The 23,060-nt window shown below is 58.7% G+C and overlaps 14 protein-coding genes across 14 annotated transcripts; 5 read left to right on the top strand and 9 right to left on the bottom strand.

Annotated features, from left to right (window-relative positions):
• Positions 1-265: 265 nt before the first annotated feature.
• Positions 266-1,858, top strand: L226DRAFT_544110 (uncharacterized protein; the record flags this gene model as incomplete). The annotated part of the gene is made up of 3 exons (XM_067682249.1): positions 266-281; positions 880-1,280; positions 1,415-1,858. The coding sequence occupies 3 exons, from the start codon at positions 266-268 to the stop codon at positions 1,856-1,858; spliced, it is 861 nt and encodes a 286-aa protein (XP_067538069.1).
• Positions 1,859-2,043: 185 nt separating this feature from the next.
• L226DRAFT_532282 (uncharacterized protein) lies at positions 2,044-3,191 on the bottom strand. The gene has a single exon (XM_067680229.1). It carries the CDS (start codon positions 3,131-3,133, stop codon positions 2,279-2,281), a length of 855 nt encoding a protein of 284 aa, XP_067538068.1. The 5' UTR covers positions 3,134-3,191; the 3' UTR covers positions 2,044-2,278.
• A 281-nt stretch (positions 3,192-3,472) lies between these two features.
• L226DRAFT_568560 (uncharacterized protein) lies at positions 3,473-3,706 on the top strand (the record flags this gene model as incomplete). Its single annotated transcript, XM_067684180.1, has 2 exons — positions 3,473-3,628; positions 3,677-3,706. 2 exons carry the CDS (start codon positions 3,473-3,475, stop codon positions 3,704-3,706), a joined length of 186 nt encoding a protein of 61 aa, XP_067538067.1.
• Positions 3,707-3,929: 223 nt separating this feature from the next.
• On the bottom strand, positions 3,930-4,714 carry L226DRAFT_610790 (FMN-linked oxidoreductase). Its single transcript, XM_067686207.1, has 2 exons — positions 4,283-4,714; positions 3,930-4,229 (listed from the first exon to the last, which is right to left on the bottom strand). The coding sequence occupies exons 1-2, from the start codon at positions 4,664-4,666 to the stop codon at positions 4,059-4,061; spliced, it is 555 nt and encodes a 184-aa protein (XP_067538066.1). The 5' UTR covers positions 4,667-4,714; the 3' UTR covers positions 3,930-4,058.
• A 456-nt stretch (positions 4,715-5,170) lies between these two features.
• On the bottom strand, positions 5,171-6,494 carry L226DRAFT_482122 (mRNA turnover protein 4-like protein). Its single transcript, XM_067676958.1, has 4 exons — positions 6,342-6,494; positions 6,229-6,287; positions 6,077-6,174; positions 5,171-5,970 (listed from the first exon to the last, which is right to left on the bottom strand). The coding sequence occupies exons 1-4, from the start codon at positions 6,367-6,369 to the stop codon at positions 5,400-5,402; spliced, it is 756 nt and encodes a 251-aa protein (XP_067538065.1). The 5' UTR covers positions 6,370-6,494; the 3' UTR covers positions 5,171-5,399.
• A 107-nt stretch (positions 6,495-6,601) lies between these two features.
• Positions 6,602-7,998, top strand: L226DRAFT_532278 (ARM repeat-containing protein). The gene is made up of 5 exons (XM_067680228.1): positions 6,602-6,762; positions 6,827-6,960; positions 7,018-7,196; positions 7,255-7,717; positions 7,777-7,998. Exons 1-5 carry the CDS (start codon positions 6,612-6,614, stop codon positions 7,852-7,854), a joined length of 1,005 nt encoding a protein of 334 aa, XP_067538064.1. The 5' UTR covers positions 6,602-6,611; the 3' UTR covers positions 7,855-7,998.
• A 598-nt stretch (positions 7,999-8,596) lies between these two features.
• On the bottom strand, positions 8,597-9,551 carry L226DRAFT_458504 (uncharacterized protein; the record flags this gene model as incomplete). The annotated part of the gene is made up of 3 exons (XM_067675445.1): positions 8,597-9,034; positions 9,089-9,140; positions 9,205-9,551. The coding sequence occupies 3 exons, from the start codon at positions 9,549-9,551 to the stop codon at positions 8,597-8,599; spliced, it is 837 nt and encodes a 278-aa protein (XP_067538063.1).
• Positions 9,552-10,121: 570 nt separating this feature from the next.
• On the bottom strand, positions 10,122-12,347 carry L226DRAFT_532275 (uncharacterized protein). Its single transcript, XM_067680227.1, has 4 exons — positions 12,180-12,347; positions 11,871-12,127; positions 11,565-11,802; positions 10,122-11,505 (listed from the first exon to the last, which is right to left on the bottom strand). The coding sequence occupies exons 1-4, from the start codon at positions 12,250-12,252 to the stop codon at positions 10,316-10,318; spliced, it is 1,758 nt and encodes a 585-aa protein (XP_067538062.1). The 5' UTR covers positions 12,253-12,347; the 3' UTR covers positions 10,122-10,315.
• Positions 12,348-13,236: 889 nt separating this feature from the next.
• Positions 13,237-14,315, top strand: L226DRAFT_323843 (uncharacterized protein). The gene has a single exon (XM_067673916.1). It carries the CDS (start codon positions 13,495-13,497, stop codon positions 14,062-14,064), a length of 570 nt encoding a protein of 189 aa, XP_067538061.1. The 5' UTR covers positions 13,237-13,494; the 3' UTR covers positions 14,065-14,315.
• Positions 14,316-15,242: 927 nt separating this feature from the next.
• Positions 15,243-16,318, bottom strand: L226DRAFT_544101 (SRF-TF-domain-containing protein; the record flags this gene model as incomplete). The annotated part of the gene is made up of 2 exons (XM_067682248.1): positions 15,243-16,019; positions 16,091-16,318. The coding sequence occupies 2 exons, from the start codon at positions 16,316-16,318 to the stop codon at positions 15,243-15,245; spliced, it is 1,005 nt and encodes a 334-aa protein (XP_067538060.1).
• Positions 16,319-16,431: 113 nt separating this feature from the next.
• Positions 16,432-17,156, bottom strand: L226DRAFT_323696 (uncharacterized protein). Its single transcript, XM_067673914.1, has 2 exons — positions 16,534-17,156; positions 16,432-16,444 (listed from the first exon to the last, which is right to left on the bottom strand). Exon 1 carries the CDS (start codon positions 16,931-16,933, stop codon positions 16,601-16,603), a length of 333 nt encoding a protein of 110 aa, XP_067538059.1. The 5' UTR covers positions 16,934-17,156; the 3' UTR covers positions 16,432-16,444; positions 16,534-16,600.
• Positions 17,157-20,301: 3,145 nt separating this feature from the next.
• L226DRAFT_323769 (uncharacterized protein) lies at positions 20,302-21,418 on the top strand. The gene is made up of 3 exons (XM_067673915.1): positions 20,302-20,394; positions 20,457-20,793; positions 20,857-21,418. The coding sequence occupies exons 2-3, from the start codon at positions 20,673-20,675 to the stop codon at positions 21,336-21,338; spliced, it is 603 nt and encodes a 200-aa protein (XP_067538058.1). The 5' UTR covers positions 20,302-20,394; positions 20,457-20,672; the 3' UTR covers positions 21,339-21,418.
• A 212-nt stretch (positions 21,419-21,630) lies between these two features.
• L226DRAFT_323638 (uncharacterized protein) lies at positions 21,631-22,342 on the bottom strand. Its single transcript, XM_067673913.1, has one exon. The coding sequence runs from the start codon at positions 22,246-22,248 to the stop codon at positions 21,718-21,720; it is 531 nt and encodes a 176-aa protein (XP_067538057.1). The 5' UTR covers positions 22,249-22,342; the 3' UTR covers positions 21,631-21,717.
• On the bottom strand, positions 22,107-23,046 carry L226DRAFT_323594 (uncharacterized protein). The gene has a single exon (XM_067673912.1). It carries the CDS (start codon positions 22,951-22,953, stop codon positions 22,366-22,368), a length of 588 nt encoding a protein of 195 aa, XP_067538056.1. The 5' UTR covers positions 22,954-23,046; the 3' UTR covers positions 22,107-22,365.
• Positions 23,047-23,060: the final 14 nt, after the last annotated feature.

Raw genomic sequence — 23,060 nt, 5'->3', positions numbered from 1 at the left:
TGCGCGCTGGCATCATGTAGCGGGCCGAGCGTTTCGTTCTGTCGACGGAGCGGCTCTTCAGAAGCTTCGGGACAGAGCAATGTACCTGGCGTGGTCACAGAATGCGACAATATCGCAGATCCTGCCGCGGGACTCGCGAAGGTCCAGCACAAGCCGATTGCTCCTCGAAGCGCTCTCGGCGACGCGTGACGTAGCACCAGAGACGCGTCGCGTCACGTTCTCTGTCACGTCCAACGATGATCCTCCTCGGCCCCTGGCTTTCTCCATGGACATCCGGCGACGCACCTCTGTATGTCGTCTGCCTTCGGGGCCGACGCACTTGGTGAGCGAAGGGTCTCTTGATGCGGCGCGACTGATAGTTTTTGTTTGCATGCGTGGACAAGTACTGCTAGAAAGTACTACTGTCGCCTGTTCACGAAGATGGTTTTGAATGCCGGCTGCTGTGCCTCGAATGCTAGAATGCATCGATACAACGGTGAGTTTACGCAGGCATGGCGCATGGCTGTCTGTGCTCGCGAAATCGCTCTCTGTCGAGACGCGTCGGAGAGCCGTGTCCATGTGACCACATAAGCTGGCAATTGCGCGACCTACCCCCAGCATGACGGAAGACCGTCAAGACGGCCACAGTAATGCGGCCTATCCAACAAACAAGTGGGTCCCACATTCTCACTAATCCACAGCCCAGAATAACCACCCTCCCTCTCGGTAAGCTCGGTGCCCGAACTCCTCGCAGGTATATAGTACTCACGCTAGCATCCCAGGCAGACTCCCATCCACATCCCACACTCTGACGTCTCTGAGAGCTACTGGGATTTCACCACTCCATCCTCAACACGAGTGACACGAGCGACACAATGACCGCAACCGTACTCTCCCCAGCCCCAGGCCCGCACGACGTCTCGACGACGCTCAACTACTACACCCCCCTCGGGGACCCATCCGAAGAAGCCTACCGCTACATCTACCTCACCCCGCCCCCCGGCAAGCCCGAGCACAATCTCGGAGACGACCCGCGCCCCGTCGTCGTGCACGACGCCCGCGGGCGCGAGCACGAGTTCTCCCTCGACAAGAATGGGTTCCAGTTCATGCGGCACGCCAGCGCGGAGACCGAGTTCGTGGACGAGGAGCGCATCAAGACGGTGTATTACAAGGAGGCGGAGGAGCTCCTGAAGAGCGTCACGGGCGCGAAGCGCGTGCTCGTCTTCGACCATACTATCAGGTGTGTGTCTGGGGCCTGGGAGCGCGGAAATATGCATGGGCGATACTACCGTATGCTGACGGTGCCGTGTATGATCGCGCAAGACGCCACTCGCAGAAAGACGGGTCGATCCCGCGAACCGAAGGCCGTGGCCCCGTCGTACGTCCACACCTGCAAGTACTAGTGCTGTCAATAGCACGTTAACACCCCCGACAGGAACGCGTGCACATCGACCAAACCTACGAAGCCACCATCAAGCGCGTGCACCAGCTGCTCGGGCCCTCCGACGCCCCCCGCCTCCTGCAGACCCGCGTGCGGCTCATCAACGTCTGGCGGCCGATCGCGCACCCGGTCTTCCACCGGCCGCTCGCGCTGGCGGACTGGCGCACGCTCGACGAGGCGCGCGACCTCGTCCCCGTCACGTACCGCTACCCGGACCGCACGGGCGCGACGTTCAGCGTGCGCTGGAACCCCGCGCACGCGTGGTGGTACTTGTCCGAGCAGCGCCCGGACGAGGTCGCGCTCATCAAGTGCTACGACTCGCTGACGGACAGGGCGCGGTTGACGCCCCATTCGGCGTTTTGGGACGCGGGCACGCCCGAGGGGAGGCCGAGCAGGCAGAGCATTGAGCTGAGGGCATTGGTGTTCGATGAGGAGTGATGTGGGTTGGGGGATGGCTCGTCGACTGATGCAGAGGGAACAGGTGTTCCAAAGCCCGATGCTTCGAGTACTGAGTAAGTACTGATATACTGATAGTTGACGACTGTATGCGCGCCGCGGCGGTGCTGTCATTTAGGTGGCTCAAGCCTTGTGAGCTGTCCGATTGCGCTCTAACCTTTGCTGGCCAGCTCCTGCCTCAACGTCTTCCTCGTGACGCCGCGGCCGTTAACCACAAAAAAGACGGCATCTACGCATACATTTCGTGCGCACAGCACGTACATGGGTCATTATAGGCTTCTATCGGAGACAGGCGACCAGTGCTTGCCACTGAGCCCTGTACAAACGACATAGCCAATCGTCACCGAAGGAGTACCAGTGAAGTGCAGGCACGCCGCACGTACCTCTATGCAATCTAGCCGATCACGCGACAGAAGAGTCCTTGTCTGCGATAGTTACACCCTTTCGCTGCAGCACCCATTGCAAACGTCTGCCATCACCCGTCTGAAACTTGATTTCCTCCCAAGTCTCATCGTCCTCATCCTCCCTAACGGCCGCGCACCCGAAGTCAATGACGACAACACGCTTAGGGTGTTCCCGGGGCGTGAAGAGAATGTTGTTATGGTTTATGTCGTTATGACACACGTCGTATGTCGTGAAACTATCCACGACACGGACAAGAGTGGTCCATAGATCTGCGTCGACCGCTTCGATGGAGACGTCGCGCAAGCTGACTGCATCCGGGACGTACTCGAGGACGATGGCAGGCGGTTGGATAGCACGCTCGTCCGGAGGGATAATGACGCCGGTGAGGAGTAGACGAGGGATGGCGGTGCCCTGCAGCACACGTAGGTTCTCATACGCCATCTTCTCGTCCTTGAAGCACCGGGTGGAGAGGTAGCGGAAATAGGCCTCCCACAGAGCAGTACGCTCTGCGTGAGCCTGAGGATCGTCAGGCAACTCTGCATAGAGCTGATCTTCGTCCTTGTAGGTGCCGGGTGGCAAGGCGGCCGCGGCTCGCTCGGCGGCAAGGGACCAATGGCGATGAGGATTCAGAGCAGTCGGCACGGGGAGGGGAAACCTCTCGTCTAAGAAGCGAGGGTCATACATCTTGAGTACAACGGGATCTGGACCGAGTTCCTGAGAGCGTACGAGCAGGACGACGCTCTTGGTGAAGGGCATGAATGGTCTATCGATGGTGAAGGTAAAGGTGCGTTCGGAGGCGATGAGGGAAATACGCTGCCCGGCAGAGAACATGCCAGGAGGAATATCCGCCATGATGGTGGTGGTGCTTCGATGGGAGAGACTGTGGTAGCAGGGGGCTCTCTTGAGTCTCTTCAGCCGCGTATACCTATGCGCGAGTATAATGCAACAAGTTCAGACCCCGTTCGTGTTCCTCTTGATGTTTGACAAGGGTATCGTACCGCCAAATGTCTATTGAATCATTCCTCGTTGCGAAACCGTGGTGAAGTTCTGTACGCTGGGGGTACTATGATGGGAGCTCGAGGGGGAGGAGGAGGACCAACGTTGGGTCGAGTCCGGCGGTTCAGGCTAGACGCTTGCGCGCCAGCGCGGGCCGCCGGGGAGTGATGATGGAAAATCTGTTGTCGCCGTGCTATGCGCTACTTCAAGGACTTGCGCGAGCCCGCGCTCGTTTTCAAGCAAGTCCGACCGTACAGACAGTACGTCGAGAAGATCATGGAGCGCTTCGCGAACCCGTGTTTGAAGGACGAGTGGATGGTGGGTTTGCAGAAGCGGGTGGAGAAGGACGACGTAGAGAAGGTGGTCGCCGATATCACCGGATTTGATCTGCGTAGCCAGGAGTATGGTGAAATCCTCAAACCGCACTAGGAATCGCGGAGGAAGTACAAGTTGAAGAATTGAGGTGAGAACTTCTGTTACGGATTGAGAGCATAGCGAATCGGCGTTGATTAAACATGTCCGGCGATGAAAGGAGCATGAAATGGTCACTTAGGGATTGTGGCTGAGACCACGAGAGATATGATGTTCAGGTGCATGAAATGCGTCACGTATCCGCCTGCCCTGCTGTGAAGGGTGAATACCATAGCAGTTTGTCCGAACGGAATAATCGCCAGTACTGCAGTACTGAAGTACTTACTCATTACCACAGCAATCTACAGACGAGAAATAGACAAAGTACCCTTTAACTCTGGTCCGAGCATCGGCCCCATGCTACCACCTGCTACTTCTTCTCCGAAACCGGGGTATTGGTAGGAGCCCGCGCCCGTCCCTTGAAAGGCCATCCGAGCTGAGAAGAATGGTGCAACTCGACACCTAGCTCTTCCGCGAACGTCCACACCAAGCTTGAATTCTTCAGGAACATGCGTCCGACGAGAATCACGTCCGCCTGACCCTATACCCAATCACTGAGCCAATGTTCGTTTGTGAGAGATGATTAAGACACACCTTGTTAAGAACACTCTCCGCGAGCGTCGCAGTATGGATACGTCCGACAGCGGCGACTCGTATCTTGTTGTCTAGCGCTTCCTTGACAGCAGCAGCAAAGGGCACCTGGTATCCGGGCTCGGAGGAGATCGCCTGGACACGCTGCGCAGGGTGGTTTCCGCTCGACGAGATGTCGATCAGATCGACACCGTGCTCGGCGAGCACACCAGCCAGCTTGACCCAGATGCGGTTCTGGAACTCGACGCCACGGATCTTAATGGGCTGGAAGAGAGTGGGGATGGGCTTCCCGTCTAGCTGAGGGTTGAGAGCGGTCCCCGCGGGAGGATACACGCGCGGCACGAAGTATGAGACGTTCGGAGCTGGAGCGTTGAGAAGTGGAGCCATGGCGGTGATCTTGAGAGAAGCTGTTGAGTGCTAGGCGGAGGAAGAGGTGAAAACGAGCTGGCCGTCATAGCTGCACATTCGCTGGTCTTTATACGCGAGCCGCATCCTGTTCGTTATGTGAGCTGCAGTCACAAACGTCGCACTGCACTTGAATGAGTAAGCAGCGAGATCAGAACTGCATGTCTCAGCAGCTCGTGTTGCTGAGAGTTCGTAGACTGGAATTTGAACATCAAAATTCGCCGATCACTTACTCAGCAGTCTGCGAGATTCGACAAGTGATGGCCCAACTTCACTCGAATGGAATGCTGTCGCATGGACGCGAAGTGGGAATGTTGCGTCTCCGCAGGTGCGGGCAAACTTCTATCAATGCTTGCAACCTGTCGTGACGATTGTCAGTAGCGAGATACGTTCATTCATTGTGCAGTACGTGTTGACAATACTGACAAACACGTCATGTCGGTAGGCAGGAAAGACGCTCGGACATAGCAGATATCGAAGAAAAGTACCGGCGTGAGCGCCAGGTGAGCGCGTTGCTCGAAGAGAGGCGTAGCCGATTACGCAGCGGACGAGCTCTTGGCTACAAAGGTTACCCATCTTCATGAAGGTTTTGATCCGATGACAGCCTGGTGCCAATGTGTTATACGTTCGACACCGCTCGTGGTACCAGAAGCACCTGTGGCATAGCATGATACAAAGCGAAATAATGCAGGAAACCCATACAAGCACGACATGCTCACTCGCTCATCTGCTCATCCGCCTCATCCGCATCCTCCGCATCCTCCTCCTCCTCCACAATTTCCTGCCCCTCAATCTGCTCGACCTCGCCCGTCGCCGCATCCCACCGCGCCCTCAACCCGACCCGGAACTTGACCATCTTGATACCCACGAGCTTCAGCAACTGCGTCTGCTCCGGGGAGAGCGTTTTGCCCTTCTGGCACACCGTATGTGGGACGTCGAGCGTGGGGACGCCGCGCTCCATCCGCGTCCTGAGGCCAAGCCGCCGCAGCTGCGGCTCCTCGTTGTGCGGGAATGGCTCTGGGGGTACGGAGTGCTGCTGCATGACGGGACCCGAGGGGATCACGACCGTGCGCGAGGCGCGGTTCCCTGTCCGCGCAAAGTCGGGCTGCTGGAAGTCGGCGAACCAATCGATGACTTCTTGCGGCGGTGAGTCGGTGAAGAAGAGCCCGACTTGGCCTTTTATTTGGGATGCGAGCTTGTGGAGTCCTGGTCGGTGCTCTTCTTCGGGTGTTGTTCCGAGGGCTTTGGCCATGACCGCTCCGCGGCCAAAGAATATCCGTGCAGTGCTATAGCAAATGCGTGAACAAGATCAGGACGTATGTCTTTTGAACAAGAGAACGGACGTGGATGGGGGCGGATCGGGCGTGAGGAGGAGCAGGAAAGGCGACGCACTCTTTCCACAATTTGCGCACCGTCTTCAAATGCGCGTTGCGCATGTTGCCCACCTCGAACAACCAGCAGTACTGCCATTTGTCGGCATTTTCTTGCACCTAACACTGTCAGAATGGTCCGCGCTCGTGCTTGGGCGAGAGGGCGAGACATACCTCCTGAATGAGTGCGCTCTTATGCTCCTTCGTCTTCTTCGCGACCTTCGTCAAGGACACTAGCACTCGATGTCAATGCCCCTCCGCGAGCTGAGCTTCATGTCCTTCCTCACCAATTTTGGCACGTTTTGACTTCGGCATTTTGATAGATTAGAAGGGTATTCACCGACAGATCAGAGGGGCGTAAAGCTACAGAAAGGACGAGGAATACAAGCCCAGAGACAGAGGCAGCAAGTAACCCGGGTGCAAGAAGACTTGAAGGAAGTTATGCAAGGCGCGCAGGGCACGCCGATCGAGGTGTCCTTGATCTAATCTCAAAATTTCTATACTTCGCGATAAGAGGGGCGCGGCAATCTAATCTCTAATCTTTGCTCTTGACCTCCATGGTGGCTGAAGTCGACTCCTCCACCCTCACCGCCCTCGAGGCCGCGCTGCTCAACGCCTCGGGTAGCGTACCGCTGCACAACCGATTCAGAGCACTGTTTACGCTCAAGTCGCTACAAAATGACGACGCGGTTAAGATTATCTCGAAGGGTGAGCATACATAGCGGTGTACTCGGCTTGCGCAGCATTCAGATATTGCTTCCATGGCTTGTAGGTTTCGCGGATGAGAGTGCTTTGCTCAAGCATGAGCTCGCATATTGCCTGGGACAGATGAAGAACACTAACGCGCTTCCTGTCTTGGAGTCCGTGCTCGCGAACGAAAAGGAGGATCCGATGGTCCGCCATGAGGTTCGTAAGTCAATCTCTTCAAATTTAACGCGATCAGGACGTTCAACGATCCAGTAGGCGGCTGAGGCCCTTGGTGCTATCTCTGCCACCTCGTCAAAAGCCGTGCTCGAGCGCTATCTGAACGACCCCGAACGCGCCGTGCGCGAGACGTGCGAGATCGCGCTCGCGAAGATCAACTGGGACCATTCGGAGGAGGGCCAGAAGCACTGGTTGACCACTGCGAAGCAGGCTGAGGAGTGAGTGTAGACTGTGATGCTTCGAAACGTGCATCCTGATCCAAACGCATGCGCATAGAACGTACCCCTCCATCGACCCCGCACCACCGACCTCTGGTCTTCTCGCAGGCAAGGCGGCGCCGGAAGACGCGTCGGAAGAGAACATCGCCAGGCTCCGGAATACCCTCAACGACAAGTCCCTCCCCCTCTTCGACAGGTATCGCGCGATGTTCGCCCTCCGTAATATCGGCTCACCCGCGGCGGTCGACGCTCTCGCCTCTGGGTTCAACGACGACAGCGCCCTATTCAAGCACGAGATTGCATTCGTATTCGGCCAACTCCTCTCTACCCACTCCGTCCCCGCTCTCCTCCAAGTACTACAGAACTCTCAAGAATCAGATATGGTCCGGCATGAGGCCGCCGAGGCACTTGGTGGGATCGCCACGCCCGAGGTGCTCCCGCACCTCAAGGATTGGATGAAGCGGCCGGATGCCCCGCGCGTTGTACGAGAGAGTTGCCAGGTCGCCATTGACATGTGGGAGGTACGCACACTTCCTCTGCAACATGTGTAAGAGTGAATATTGAAAGACGTATCGCGCAGTATGAGAACTCTGATCAGTTCCAGTACGCGAATGGACTGGACAGTGGAGCTGCGTCCTCGCAGGCTGTCGGAGCGTGATGTTAGATCGGGCAGAAGGTAGACCTACATTGGCTGTAACTCATAACATCTTGTTGTATCGCTTAGTATTGCTTAGTTATCAGGAATTTGTGGAGCACGCCTACGCTCATCATGTCACGATTCATCGTGCGTCTTCAACCAGGCATTGAATATTGAGTTCTCGGTCGACTCAACCTCCGAGTTGATAGGCATGTCATTTGGCGATCCGTGGGGCTGGGCTCACGACTTTCCAGACGAAGTTTAAACGGCAGGCTCTCTCTCTTACGGCCCACATACCTTGATTCTTCTGGAAGCAAATTGTACTTGTCCCTCCTCGCACAGCGGACGGGTTGCGGTAACCCTACATAATAGACAGGATAACTCAGGCAAGAAGGCGCGAGTTGAAGACATATGAAAGACGGTAGAAACGGACCTCAACAACGTCCACAATTTTGCCTTGGGGAACAATCAAGCTTCCCTGGCTATGAGTCTCTTAGTATGGTGGCATTCCCAACGCAACCAGCACCATTGTAACTCGCGAAGACTAGTAGTAGCACTAGTTCTGATAGTAGATATGTAACCCCATTCTCGTCTTCCCGAGTCGGATACAGCAAGACGACAGCGTTCACGCCAGTCGAGAGGCAATCGCACGGTTCTAGCAGCTGAGTACATCATATAACGAGACCTTAATCGAGTACAAAAAGATCCAGATATCAAACAATCTATATACCTAATGTGAGGGTGAGTCGTGGCTCCGAGTCCCCTAATCGGTGTCGAAGACCAACGCGCGGACTTCAATCGACTCCCGGTGAGGGGCCTCCTTGGGACTACTCGCATCCGCGAACGCAGAGTGCGGGGTCAGCCTCGCGCGGTCGACTTCCGAGTCGTAACACTTGATGAGCGTGACCTCGTCCGGAGTCTGGCCAGAGAGGTGCCACCACTTGTGCTGCGGGTTGTAGCGCACGCTGTACGTGCTGCCCGTGCGGTGCGGGTAGATGAAGTGTACCGACACGAGATCGTGCTCGTCGAGGTACCGCCAGTCCGAGACTGCGAGCGGCTTGTGCGCGACTGGGTGGTGGATGGGGCGCCAGACGTTGATGATACGGACGCGGCCCTTGAGCAGACGGTCCGCGTCCTCGGGGAGGTGGTACTTCACCCGCTCGACGCTCGCGTTGTAGGTCTGGTCGATGTGAACGCGCTCCTGTGACGGTCGTGAGCACCTGACATAACAATGTCCAAGCTAAAGGATACTCACGACAGGGCCGCGGTTCGTCGGACCAGGCTTCGCGTTCTCGTCGGGCTTGCGCCTGCAGAGAATGATCGGGCCAATCAGCCGCTGTTCTGTCGGACATAATACAATTCGACGCATACCTGAGGGTGTGGTCAAAGATGAAGACCTTCTTCGCACCTGCCACCGTCTTCAAGATCTCCTCAATCTCCGGGTAGTACACCGCCTTGATGCGCTCGTCATCGTCGAACTCCTTCTCCTTGCTAGGCCAGTTCACGAACTGGAACCCGTTCTGGTCGAGCGAGAACTCGTTCTCGCGACCCCGCGCATCGTGCACGACGACATCGTGTGGGTCGGCACCAAGGTTGTTCGCCGGCTTTCCCTCAGGGGGGTCCAGCACATACTGGTACGGCTCCTCGGTACCAATAGGTGTGTAGTAGTTGAGGATGGTAGGGACGTCGTGGGGCGCGAGGACTGCTGCGGTGGCCATTGCGATTGTGGTACTGATGCGAACGTACAGAGGAAGAAAAGCGTATGGAGGCTGTTGCGGACTGCGAACGATGAGTGTATGAGAGAGAAAGACGAAGGAATGGCAGCAGTTTATATCTGCCTGAGAGAAGTCGACAAGCAATATCTCCGTAATACGGAGGGCTTTCTCATCCCCGAATGTTCCCAGAGAATGGATCAGTCATCCGTCAGGCTGTACCGACGGTCGAGCCACATATAGGACTCGCACGAAGTCGTAGCATCATCGAAGGGAAGAATGAGGTTAGGAAATGTGCACCTGAACAAGGGGTGATGCCGGCGTCAATTGCTTGCTAAGGACATTGCAACCCCGCACAGTTGTCGCAATATCGGACTCCGTTGACGCAACTTTCTATGTCAACTCCAATCTGGGAGCCACGGAAACTTAAACTGAGGTCACAAGGTCAGCCTGACACCAACGGATGTGGACGAACTTACACGATGTCTTCTCTCACTGACATCGACTTGCCGCTAATTGTCAGCAAGGACTTACTAAGCATCCGCCAACAGCAGGAGCGGATTCAAATTGTCCGTTCGTTTCGCTCAGTTCACAACATATGGTCTCTCGCCAGTGGAAAGTCAATGAGGGTACGCAGACAGAGGCATGCATGCGACGCGGTGTGAGGACATGGTGTCGGTTGACCTGGTACCGTGTACAACGAGCCAATACACACAGAGTTAGCACCAGCTCGTTTTGCTTATTCCCCAACGAGGTTTCTCCAACATACCTCAAGCATCGTGTGACTGAACCACAGCAGAAGCAGCTTGCTCGGGCTTCTCACCTCCCCCACTCAACCCATACACCAAACCAAGTGCGACCCGTGCTGCAGCGCGTCGTCGCTCGTCCTCATTCCCCATGCCCGCAATCTCCTCCTTCATACCTTGAAGTGCACTGAATACGCGGGAGAGGTCGAAGGCCGCGAACGACTCGTCTGCTTCTCCCTCTTCTGAGTCCAGAGAAAGGTCAATAGATGAATCGGCTGAAGCAGCAGCAGGTCGTGGAGGAGCGTGAGCAGGGGTCGCGGTCGAGCTGGAGGATCCCTCGGTAGCAGCAGGATTTGTCGAGGGTCCGGAAGTGTTGGAAGTAGAGGCATCGGGGACCGGCGAGAATGCCGCAGCGCCAAATATCCGACGTGACGTCTCGAGGATCTCCGCACTGGATGGTAAATCGGGATCGTCGTTGTCATTGAGGGTACCATACTCCACATCATGTGCGACGAACATGCTATCGTCCCCGCCAAAGTCGGACATCGAGGCGAGAGAACGATACGACATGCCCGTATGCATGGGGGTAAGGCGCCCGACGTCGTAGTTGACCTCAAGCAGCCTCTCGTCCGACGGACCGAGCCCGCGCCCCGGGACGTGCAGATGTGGGTGCGAGGTGGCCGAGACAAAGTCGGCAAAGTCATCCTCGAACCCGTGCTCGGACAGGGAGTCTCCGTGATGCTCATCGTCTGGGCGTGGCGTCCGAATGGCGGGAGGTGTCATCATGTCTTCCCATCCCTCCGTGGACGACACGGGCGCGCTGCTGACCCATATCCGCGCGTCCTCGTCTTCGGCCTTCTCGAGTGCCGCAGGAGGGTTGACCGAGGTGCCTTCCGGGTTGCCTCGGCCGTACTTCGTGCCCGAGTCGGTCTCCTCATCTTCGAGCCATCGCTCGAGCTCCTCCATCTCGCGCTGCATGCGGCTCTTGCGTTGTGCAGCCGCAGCCGCGATGGAGTTTGCAGGGTCTGAAGAAGCGGCTGATGCAGAGGGGTCGGCGATGAGTGCACGGAGGCCGTCGTCTGCTTCTTCCTCGAGTGCCCACCCGATAAGGTCTCGGGCGCGGGACTTGCGCTTCCGAGTCGCGTCAGACTGGACGAGAGAGGGCCACATTATGGTGCTCAGAGCGTCGAGGACGCGCGGCAGGCCGGGGACACCTGCGAGGAGGTAGACGCAGTGTCAAAAGAGTTTATGTGGTCAAAACGATGCAACACACCTGAGTCCTCGTCATCTGAGTTCCTCTCGGTATCCTGCGTCGGTCGCCGGTGCGCTCTATCTCCCTCGATGAACTCGAACCCATGCGTGGCTAGGAAGTCGTCGAGACCCTCCTCATCGACGCTCGGAGGGGCAGGCGAAGATATCGACGAGCTCTCGCCAAATCGGACAGCCAAGGAAACCTCAGGATCGTAGTGTTGCACCTTCTGCGCGATCTCCGGGATGTGCTCTCTATATGGCTACGCGGGCCGACACGAGTCTTCCATGAATGCGGGGACGAAATGAATGAAGTCTGGAACGGACGTACCTCGCCTGGACCCCAGACATAGATGATCGCCGGCACTCCCACAGCATGGTGGACCCTGAACTGCTCAAACTCGTGTGTCTCAAAGTGCACGTCCGCTGTGTAGTACTTGTTCACGATCGTCCACGGAATGCTGGTGCTGCTCCCCGCAGCAAGCGGATCCCTGCTCGTCGATACCGACGTCTGCCCTGGGATTCCGGTTGCGCCTCCGGTGCTTGCGCCTGGAGTGCCGTGTCGGGAGGCCGTAAGGGCCTGGACACCTGGACAATCATTGGGGACGAGCACGATAGGCGAGGCGAAACAGGTGCATACGTTCCACAAACTGGTGCGCGCGGACCGCAGTCGGTGAGACGACAAGGATTCTGCAGCTCGCCGAGTCAGACATCTCTGAGTGCGCGTCGATGGACAAGTGTTATCGCTGAGCTGGCAGTGGGGTATGTCCGACGGTATGAGGTCGAACGCGAGGTGAAGGTATGTATTGAGCCGCTCATTTGCCGACAAGCGACTCGCGCATCTGAGGCCAAGTCCAACATGTAGACGCCCTCCTGCTTGTCCTCTGCTCTTCAACAACTTGAACTTGCTCTGCTTACTGCAAGTTGTTCGTCGAATACCTAGCGGGCTGAGAAACGGAAAAATACACCAATATATGTTGCGCAGGAAGCAGTTTCAGCCGTCTTGACATAACTAGGTATGTCATCACTGCTCATCAGAGTCTATCGTACTCCGAAACATGCTGAAGCAATGAGTCAACTGGTTGCAGATTAGCACAATACTCCCTCTCGAAACACTGTCTGACGCGGGGTCCATCTAGAGACAATGGTGCAGTCTATCTTTCTCTGAGAGACTGACATAGAGTTCGTGCTAGAACCCCATGGTAGCGTAAGAACCACAAGTGCTCGCGCGTTTAACCCGTTTCTTTTGTTCTCTCTGGCTAGGCACGATACTGGATGTTCTTGTTCTCTGAGGCAACTGCATCTTCTCAGTTCTGACGCTTCCAAATCGTCCGCGGCGTGCAAATTGAAGAGCACCCCTGATACGACGACTCCTAGCTCCGGTGAGCTCCGGTGTCACTTCGCTCATCCACAGCTCCGGAACAACACCCCATCCCATCCTTGTACACCGCCTTGTACTGGCCTCGGGACGCCATCATCAGTATTGGACCCTGCTACGGCAACCGCAGCAGCATTCGAGCCCTCGGAGGGCCTTTGTACCCGGTTGACAAGAATTCCTTCTTCGGGCACGTACTTTATTCAACGCCGCCGCAGACGGATCTCGACAGTCCATCCCGTGGGCAACAACAGGCTGTGCAGCATCACCAGGGAGCACAATGCAATCTTGACCTTGACGAACTCCGACTGCTGTGATCCGAGACGGAACGGTGCCGGACGAGCTTTCGTGACTAGCCATGACTCGCCATGACACGCTCTCCTGGTACGCGCAACGCATCAGGACCACTGGGCCAACGCAAGACGTCGGACACCCGAGTCTCCCAACGCACTCAATTGTCCATTCCGAAACGAGGTTGAAGACATCTGATTCGAGAACCATCGGCGTCGCGCTCAGCCTCCAGGGACCAGGCTCCACGAAACTCCGGACACAATCGCATTCGCTACCACAATTGACGTGAATGTGGAACCCTAATGCAAGCGCATCCCAGCCTGCTGCGTACCCACGTCATACCCGAGTCCAAGCCGCATCCCCGCTCCCCATCTGCACTTCTCGCCCCGAATGGCGAATCTGCAGCCCAGCCCTGCGATCTTCACTGTGCACTGTGTGTCCCGTCAGCGCTCAGCCGCCAGCCGCCAACGGTACCGCGGGCACATCGACATCCACGGACCGTCCACGTCCACACGTCCACACGTCCACACGGCGCGTCCATCATCCATATCGCAGGGTCATTGCAGGGACCTGCGGGCTTCGTGCTTCGTGCTTCCGCTCCACGGACTCGGAGCCCTGCCATCCTGATTCCTGTGCCGCCGCGCGGTCGCCAATCCCCACATGTCATCGTGTCAGGGATCCCCAGGGGCCACCTTCCCGTTTTCCTCCATTCTGCACCCGCCCACGGCCACACGCGCGAATGCGTGTATGTAGAGTACATACCCGGCATCCTTGCCCCACCATGGCCAGCAGCCCGATTATCGACATGTACATATGCGTATCAGTCGCGTACACGGTTACACGCACACGTTCACATTAAACATTAACATGACACGCCCACATACGGATACGGACATGTAATGGGCCCCTTCCTCCGCATACAGCAGGCGTGCGTCTTCGAATTCTGGGCGCACCGGGCCCGCAGCTCTGGGATAGATCGCGGGCTGCATCTGTGCGTCCCAGGAGGGCAGGTGCGAGAAGCCCCACGGCTCCCTCGCGAGCCCCTCCCCAGGCCACGCTGCACGCTGCACGATGACACGATTCGCGATTCGCGATTCACGATTAATCCTGAATCTTCGAATCTTCGACACAGATTGATGCGCACGATGCATGTCCTGGGGCCTGGTGGCCGCTGGGCCACCCACCACGCTGCCTCGACACGGCGGCCACGGCCACGGCCGCATGTGTTTGTTTCGATCGCGTGTGGTCCCACCATACGCCATACGAAACGCTTCCCTTTCCGTACATGCGTTCGAATTCGAGGCACAAGGCAGCGGCAAAACAAGCCGCGGCCGGTGTGCGCTATACTCCTTTCGTGCGTGCCCATTTTGTTCCGCGAGCGCGATCGAGTGTCATCGACGTGTGGGGGGACCCAGGAACCCGTTATTCTCGTCTTGCGATCGCGGGCATCAAAAAACATACGATACGTGAAGTGTACGTGTATGTTCGAGTCCGGTAGATTCGGAATACAGCTATGTACACATTGGCTTCGTCCGACGTCGCCACCCGAGAGACTGTGAGCACTGAGCACCATACAGGGCTACATGGGAATCCTGGTACGCGTACGGGAGAGATGATTCGTGATCATATTCGATTGGGACACTGGGACACTGATACGGAGAGAGAGAGAGACTTATCCGTGACACCATATACTTCAACCAGAGAGGGCGACAAGAAGCGAGAATGAAGCGTACATTCGTATTGTATGTTCAGAGAAGCGAGAGAAGAGAGGTGAAGCATGGGGAGAAGGGAGTTAAGGATATCGGAACGGGTAGAGTGGGGAGGCACAAACGGGGAAGCAGGAGGGGTGCAACATTCGTACAAGAATAACAGGAAGGGAAGCATTCGTCATGTCACGTACACAAGCTTCGTTACGAACTACAGAGCATAAGGGAACCGACCATAGGACACACCACGAGCAAGCCTTGTCCATCTAGGCAGGGTCCGTGTGTCTTCCTGCCCAGTAAACGACGCCCACAAGCACGCGTTGCACCGATCTCACCGCCTCGCATACTGACCACCGTGTTGCACCTGCGGTGCTCCCCATTGACCAACTGGTGGCGGCGCGGCACCATCGTGACCGAAGTTTGCGTATGTCTGCGGCGGAGGCGCGCCCGGATACCCACCGTGCTGCTGGTGGGGAGCATACATGTTCGGATCTCCACCGGCAGGATTAGTTGGATACCCACCCGCTGGCTGAGCGTAGTTGGGGCTGGTGGGGGGTGGAGCTGCCTGTCCGCCTTGCCGGGGCGAGTGCTCGAGAGGCATCTGGGGAGAAACACCCGGAATCGTGATCGGAGGCGCAGGTGGGATCTGACCAGGACGCGCGTGAGGCGACGCGCTCGGTCCGCCGGGCGGTGGTGCACCGGACGCGTTGGGGACAGCCGGCGAGGTGTTGCCCCGAGGCTGGGCTGCCGAGGAGGACGCGCGACGGCGCTTACGGGCGGGAGGACGGTCGCCTCCTGCCGCTGCGTCCTCGCTCTCCTCCTGAGCCTCGTCATCCTTGGCTGCGGAGCCGGAGCCGATGGCAAGCCCGCCCGGCACGTTAGGCGGGTGCTGCATGGGCATGGAGGTGCGGTTGATTGGTGCACCGACGGGCATGGAGGAGGGAAGCTGGCCGTGGGGCGCGTTGAGACATGCCTGGATGAGGTTCTTGCCTTCGGGCTGGGTGACGAGAGGCTGTAGCTTCGCGGTGGTAAAGGTGTAGACGAGACCCGTCTCGGACACGACAAGGAGGAGGACCTGGGTGCCGGTGAGGGTGGAGAGCTCGTACGCCTGATCGCGGAGGGAGAAGAGGTTGAGGACGAGGCGGAAGACGGAGAGAGGAGGGCAAAGGAGGAACGAACCTTTTTCATGATGCCCGCCTTTCGTTTTGAGAAGGTGATGTGACGTCTGGACTTGTCCTGGATGAATTCAATCTTGATCTTTCTCCTTCCGGCCTTCTTGTCGGTCTTTGGCTTGTCGTCGTCGTCATCGTCGTCCTGGCCGCTGTCGCCGGCGTCGGGGTCGTTGACGAAGGCGTCGTCGTGGGGGGCGGCGGGGTCGAGGTCGTGGCGGGTGCGCTTGTTGGACATGTTGGGCGACGCGAGGTCGGCGTTCTGGGGCATAGACGGGGACTGGGCCGGCGGGAGCTGGTCTTGGGAGACGGGCTGCTGGTAGTGGGGCGGATAGGGCGGCGGAATGTGCGGGTTTGGAAGCGGCTGAGGAGGCTGGCCCCTGCGAAAGGCCATAAGCTGGTTAAGAGGACGGGACGAGGGCGAGGACGAGCAGCCCCAATTCGGACGCGTACCAGAAATGGAGGAGCTCTGAGAGGGAAATAAGATTCCCATTTTCGCTCACCCTCCCATATATACCCATCAAACAAACAACGCCATCGCCTCCCCGGCACCACCCGCCATTCCCACGCCACCTCCCACTATCTTATCACTTCCCGAAACGACAGGCCCAGTGCGCGTCCTGGCCGCCCGCTTCCCTGTCACCCCTCCTTCCTTCCCTGTCCCACGCACGGCCCTCTCCCTCCGCTCGTGACTCTCGCAGCAAGGCACGGCCCCCAGATCCAGCGACGCCCCTCCCATTCGGGGGCCCTTCCATCCCGAGCTAGCCGAAGATCGACCTCGTTGCCGCCCGATTAGGCATCCGCCCAGATCGTTCCGACCCACCCGCCTGCCCTCCCCCGTCCTCGCCTCCATTTCCGAGCCCTCCTCGACGCCTCTGCACACCCAGCGACGCGTCCTGCCTCTGCCTGCTCGCCCGTCTGCGCTGCGCTGCCTCGCCCCGGGGGCCGGCGACGGCCGTGTCAGAGTTGGGCACGCACAGGAATCAAATCGCGCTATACTTGGCTCCGGCAGTCATACGCGGCTTCGTTCCGGATTCGGCAACTTTCTTTCCTCATTCGCGCTGTGTCGTTTTGCATCCGAGCTTCCCCCAACTCCTCCTGGCGTCCTGGCCCTCGCCCTCGCCCTCGCCGGCGGCGTGCTCGTATCAGACCATCGGGCCACATGCAGCAGAGCCTCCGCATGCGACGAGACGTCTGGCCTCGGCTGCTCTCGGGCTGCAGGCATTCACCGTCTCCCATCATGATGTTTTGCTTCCGTCAGCCTCGGAATCGCACAAGCACACACTTACCATATCCGTGATGACACACCGCATTTCATACCTCCGCGAGTTACTAAGTTCACCTTCCAGCGTTGATGTCGTTGCACGGCCCGTGTCCGATTTGGGCCCGCATCGCAGCCATCCAGCCATTCAGTCTGTCCACTCGAGGGTCTTGACCGTGATGGACACCGTGCGTTGGTCCCCCGCCGAGCTTTTGATCCGGGAGGGTAGCAGCATACGCGCACGGGAACGCGTCTACTCAACGGCCGACGCTTCGTCCGAGTCCAAGTACCCGCAGCCCCGAGCGTCGCGAGAGACGGCGGATCCTCAAAGCACAGCTGACCAACCAGATGGCGTAATGTCTGTCTTGCTATCGCCAGCTGATCCTCGAGATAGATCCACTCGCGGCCCAGGTCGCCATGGCCAGAGGCCTCCCGGACGATTGGCCATACGGCAACTAGCCGGGTATCCACCCGGTGTTCTCATGCTCTTCACATCGATGCCGGGGTCTGTATAAATCCTCTGGTTGCTCCAACGCTGCGCCGACGTGTTCACGGACCATGACGCAAGCTGCGGTCGCCGACATATCGCGACGCGACGTCGGGAGGTTAAGCATGTTTGTCCCCCGACATTGACCCATGGCGGACCTTCCATGTGCCACGGTGAGTGAGTTTGTGCAGCTGAGTTTGGACTGTATCTGTCGACTGTTCTCGCGCAGGCACAGGTGGACCGGGCGACGTTCTAGGGCCGAGGGGATGCAGTCGAAGTTCGTCAGCAGAGGGACTGAGCAAGGTTCGTGGTCGTACGTCATAGATCCGTATGCCGCCGGCGCCTGGGATTGGCTCCGGCCTGCCGATCTGGGGAAGGCGTGCTCCCAGGCGAGGATGGCCCCTCAGTATGCCAGACAGGCTCAGGCAGGGCGGCGCAACGACGACGCCGCGGATCGCATCCCGTTGTTGTCCACCTCCGAGTCGGACAGAAGCTCTCCGTCCTTCCCTGCGACCTCCTACCCGTTCCCTCTCGGGCTCCTTGCACTATCGGACACCACGTTCGCCTAACCCTCCCTGCAGCCCGACGCGTAATGCGGTTATGTCACCGCGCGCACATACTCACGAAACTCTCCCAGCGCTGTATATGGCTGCAACCCAGAAACAATTGCGAACGGCCGCGGGAGGTGCGAACGAAAAGTCTATCGTCGCATCGATCCTTCTTCCTCCCGGACGCATCTGGAATGCATTATGCACATCGCAAGCCGCGGGTGTACGTCACGCGCGTTCTGGCGCTCCCGCGTAAATCGCACTTATGCCACCCGCCAGACGCGCACCCCAGAGATCTCGCCGCGTCGGCATGGTAACCACACGCAATGTATCACCGCAAACGCGAACGCGTCAACGTTCCTCCCTTCCCGCGGAGGCGGTTATGCGGCCCATTCACTAAGCCTCCTCAATTGCTTGTTTTATTTTCTCATTTTATTTCCCACAGCTCGGCAAAGGTGGGGCCGTGACAGGTCGGTTGGATCCCTCGTGCGCTCCCTCTGCGAAATGCAGCGTAGAGTAGCGTAGAGTCGAGTTTCGGATCAACTGCCCTGTCACGGCCCCACCTTTGCCGAGCTGTGGGAAATAAAATGAGAAAATAAAACAAGCAATTGAGGAGGCTTACTGGCAGTGTGCTTCTTCGGGCTCAAGCTCGGCGGGGCGCAGCTCCGGATATGGTCGGCGTGTGTGCGGGTCGCGGTCGCTGTTCCACGCTGCACAATTGCACAATTGCGGTGCGAGTCCGGTGATGCGCCCGCCGTCGACGTCCATCAGCCGACCCTGTTACCCTGGTTGGTATGCAAGCAGACGATGGTGCCGGTGAGTCCTCGGTATTCCATTCTTTCGAAGGACGGCGCAGCTTGATCCAGAGTTCAGAGGTATCACCACTGGTAGGATCTGCCAAGCGTCCTGACCATTGGTTGCTGACAGCATGCATACAACGAGATTCAATTGTTGTCCGCCAGTCGGGTTTCTGCCCAGACTCCAGCTCCAGTACGGCCTCCAGTCCCTTGGCCCTGCAACGTCCACCAACCGAGCGTTCCTGGGAGGAACAGCTAGGGTGCGTCCGCAAGCTCGAGGCTGCATTCGACGCCAACTCCCGGGCTGACACCGACCCGCTGCAGACTGCGCAGGCGTCCAGCCGACAGATCTGGCAGAAGCCTAAAGACCAAAGTTCCTCCGTACCAAACTTCTCCCGCAAATCCATCGAATGACACTGAACACTGACGCGCGCCTGCCCGCCCGCAAGTGGAGCTTGTGCGTAAGTTCGAACTTCGCGCTCGACTCCAGATACCCAGATACCCAGATAACCAGATACCCGGCCCGCCGGCGTATCTGTCTTCGGGGGGGAGGGAGGCCTATCGCTGACCACAGAAGAACAACGAAGAGAACTAGAAGACGGTGGCCACTGACTGCCAGCTCGTGTCGGTGGCGCGGAATGACAAATAACCACCCTCTCTTCGCGGTGGCGCAGATGATGCCTGGGCGGGATCCCGCGCTGCGCCTGTCAGACGTCTTGAACCTTCGTCTTCCTCGAACACTCTCTCGTCCGAAGAGGCGCCGCGAACCTGTGCGGTACGGACTGCTCTCGCTCTCGTGCGTAGAGTACTGTACATGAGTACATGCGTCCGGCGGTTATACCACTCGCTCACCGCTCCGTGACCACAGTGAAAGGCGGAGAAAGAAAGCACTGAAAGCGGCCTTCCATGAAGCCGTCCCCAAGCTCGCCTCCAGCCCTCGAACCGCGCCTCAAACTCCCTGCGTGCGTACGCCACCGTTACGCTATCCGCCCCGTCCGCCCAGCACCCTGACCGCGCTCCCCAGCGGGCCGTTCAGATACAAGCCTGTTTGGCAGATCTCGCCAGCCGCGGCGCCCCACTGCCACTGCCACTGCCCAATACCCACTGCGCCGTTCCTCCCTGGACCCTGAAGCTCAAGCTCAAGCACAAGCACCTGGAACCGCGAGCGCGCATCGAGCGTCGAGCGTCGAGTGTCGAGGATCCCGGGTCGCCGAGTCCGACGTGAGTCGTGACTCCCTTGCGCACGTGGAGCGCCCTGCTCAAATCGCAATCGCACGATACAGGTCGAGCCTCCTACCACCCGCTCGCCGTCGCTGTCGCCGTGGCACATCCGGAGACGCGTCATTGTCGGCCGCCTCGCCCCGCTCACCCATGGCGCGCGCCTCCGGCACTGTGACTACTTAGTACTAGTCCTGCAGCAGCCACCCCACCCAGTCACAAGTTACAACCGCTCGAAGATCCGGACCGCTGCAGGCAGGCACGAACGAATTCACGAACGCATGGCGCGACTCCCGTCACCCTCGCCGTACGAGCAGCCTCGCACCTCGCACCTCGCACCTCGCACCTCGCACCTCGCACCACTGCACCCACCCCTGCATGAGCACCCAAGGTATTGTATATGTACGTATACGTATACGTAGCGGATATTCGCCGACATCACACACACTATGGAGTATGTACCAGTGGCACGCCGGGCGTGCCCTCCGGGGCCCAGCACCCGAGAGCCCGGGCGCGCTGCAGCGTCACTGCGGCTCGCGGCTCGCGGCTCGCGGCTCGCCAAACCACCCCACCCCGACCCGACGAACAAGCTTGCTGCCCATATACGGCCCTCTCTGTCCCGTTTCCAGCAGCGGCCACGCACGGCGACGGCGGCAGAAGAAGAAGGAAGAAGAAGCTTCAGCTCGGGCGCGTTCCTCCATTCCCTCCATTCCCTTCCCTCCATGGCCAGAGCCCATACATATGTAATAAGCAAGTACAGTCCCTTGGAGAGAGATGGACGATCAATTGTCAACGAGCGGCGAGCGTCCGGAAGGCTGGCTTCGCCGGGATCAGACGCTAGGAATTTGCGCTCAGAGTCAGAGGCGCTGCGGTCCGACGTGCTGCCAGTGTGTGTGTGCTCGTACCGACTACTCGAATACTCGAGTGATACGTGGTGGATTTGGTAGACGATAGATGGGGAACGACGCCCTGGCCAGGGCTTCTAGCGACCCTCGACGTGACGGCATGGCCGTAAGTATGTAACCGCACGTCCGTGTTGGCGTTGGCGTTCGGCTTCGCGTGTGCGATCCGCTGGCTGGGAGGGAGGGACGCGGAGATGGGCCCTCGCTAGTGTGTAGTAGCACTCAATGAATGAACAATGAATAGGGTGGACGTCGATGATCTTCTCTCCTTCGCCTTCGGGGCCTTCTCGGTGCCCCGGGAGCTTGTGTGAGCGCGTCAGACGTCGAACACACACGCGGGAGGTGGTGCCAGTCCGGAGGTGCGCACCGCCGGACATGACATGGCACAGTGGCATGACATTTCTGAGACGTTACGCGTTACTGTTTACAGCAGCAGGACAGCAGGAGGGGGGGTAGAGGGACGGAGGGACGGAGGGAAGGTATACTGGGTATGCGTGGGCGTGTGGCGGCGAATAGACGATAACTTACGATACAACAAGCATGGTAACGGTATAGGGCGGCAGCAGCAGACCGGCATAGCACTACAACAACATTTACGACGCACGGGCGCGGCACGGACGACGATGATTTGGATGCGCGATAGTAAACCAAGAAGCGAGCGAGATGGGTGAAATAACTTGTTTGAAAAAGTCCAAGAGTTGGTGACGGTCGTGACGTGAGATGGGGGGGGCAGAGATAGCGCGAAGCAAGCGGCCAAGGTCCAGGTCGAGATGGATGATGCACGATGCACGATGACTAGGGGGATCGCAGAGTCTCTGGCCATGCGGCCAGGATAGAAGCAGGGCGAGGGGGGATAGACGCGGCCCAAAGGAGCAATCGATACGGGTGTGTGGGTAGCGCAAGCGGGGACAAAGTGGGATATGTGGCGGGCCATGGGAACCGCGAGAGACGCCATCCAATGTGCGAGGGCACGCGTGTCCACGGCCCAGGCTCAGACGCACGCGAAGACGAAGACGAGAGCTCGCGAAGGGAAGCCGCGACGCGGGAGAGGAGAGGAGCAGAGATAGACTCTCTAGTCTCCAGCCAGCCAGCCGGGTCGACAGTGGCACGCGCACGCAGCCGTGGCAGCGGACCGGAGGTCAGATGGACCCCAGGGCCAAGAGCAGGCTGAACGATGAGTACGACGTCTCTTGGCGCTGGACATGCGCACGCACGTCAGCCACCTGCAGCAGCAGCAGCAGATCTTCACGAACCGCGGCGTCCATGACAGGCCGCGCCCGCGGGAGATTGGGACAGAAGATTCGCATCCGTGCGTTCGGGGGCTGGGTGCACTCGTTCGCCCAGATCGTCCACTTCTCTCCCGTTTGCGTCTGCCTCGCCCCTTTGACTGACCCTTCCTCTCCCTTCGCGCGCATGCACGCTGCAGATGCATATGGTGCGAGGGCATCGTGTCGGCGTCTCGAACGGGGCAGGCTGGCGCGGCGGCGCTCGGGAGAACGCAGGCTGGACGGCTCTCGCACGTCCGGATGCGGCGGTACGGTGTGCTCTTCCTGTTCCCAGACGTGCGTGCGTTTGCACCCCGTTCTGTTCTTGTTTCTGAGCTCCGAACGTTGGACCCCCGCCTGGACAGCGGTCGCCCTTCTCTTCCGCGGGGGCGCATGGGCAGGGCAGGAGCAGTGCCATTTGCGGAAACAATGCGTGGGGAGATGGCTGGACGCGGAGGCAGTCTTGCGGCACCGCAGCAGAGATCTGCGAACCCCAAACATG

The sequence above is a fragment of the Lentinus tigrinus genome (assembly GCF_003813185.1).
Source record: "Lentinus tigrinus ALCF2SS1-7 unplaced genomic scaffold L226scaffold_6, whole genome shotgun sequence".
Lineage (NCBI taxonomy): Eukaryota > Fungi > Basidiomycota > Agaricomycetes > Polyporales > Polyporaceae > Lentinus > Lentinus tigrinus.
This window is presented reverse-complemented; position numbering and strand designations above follow the sequence as displayed.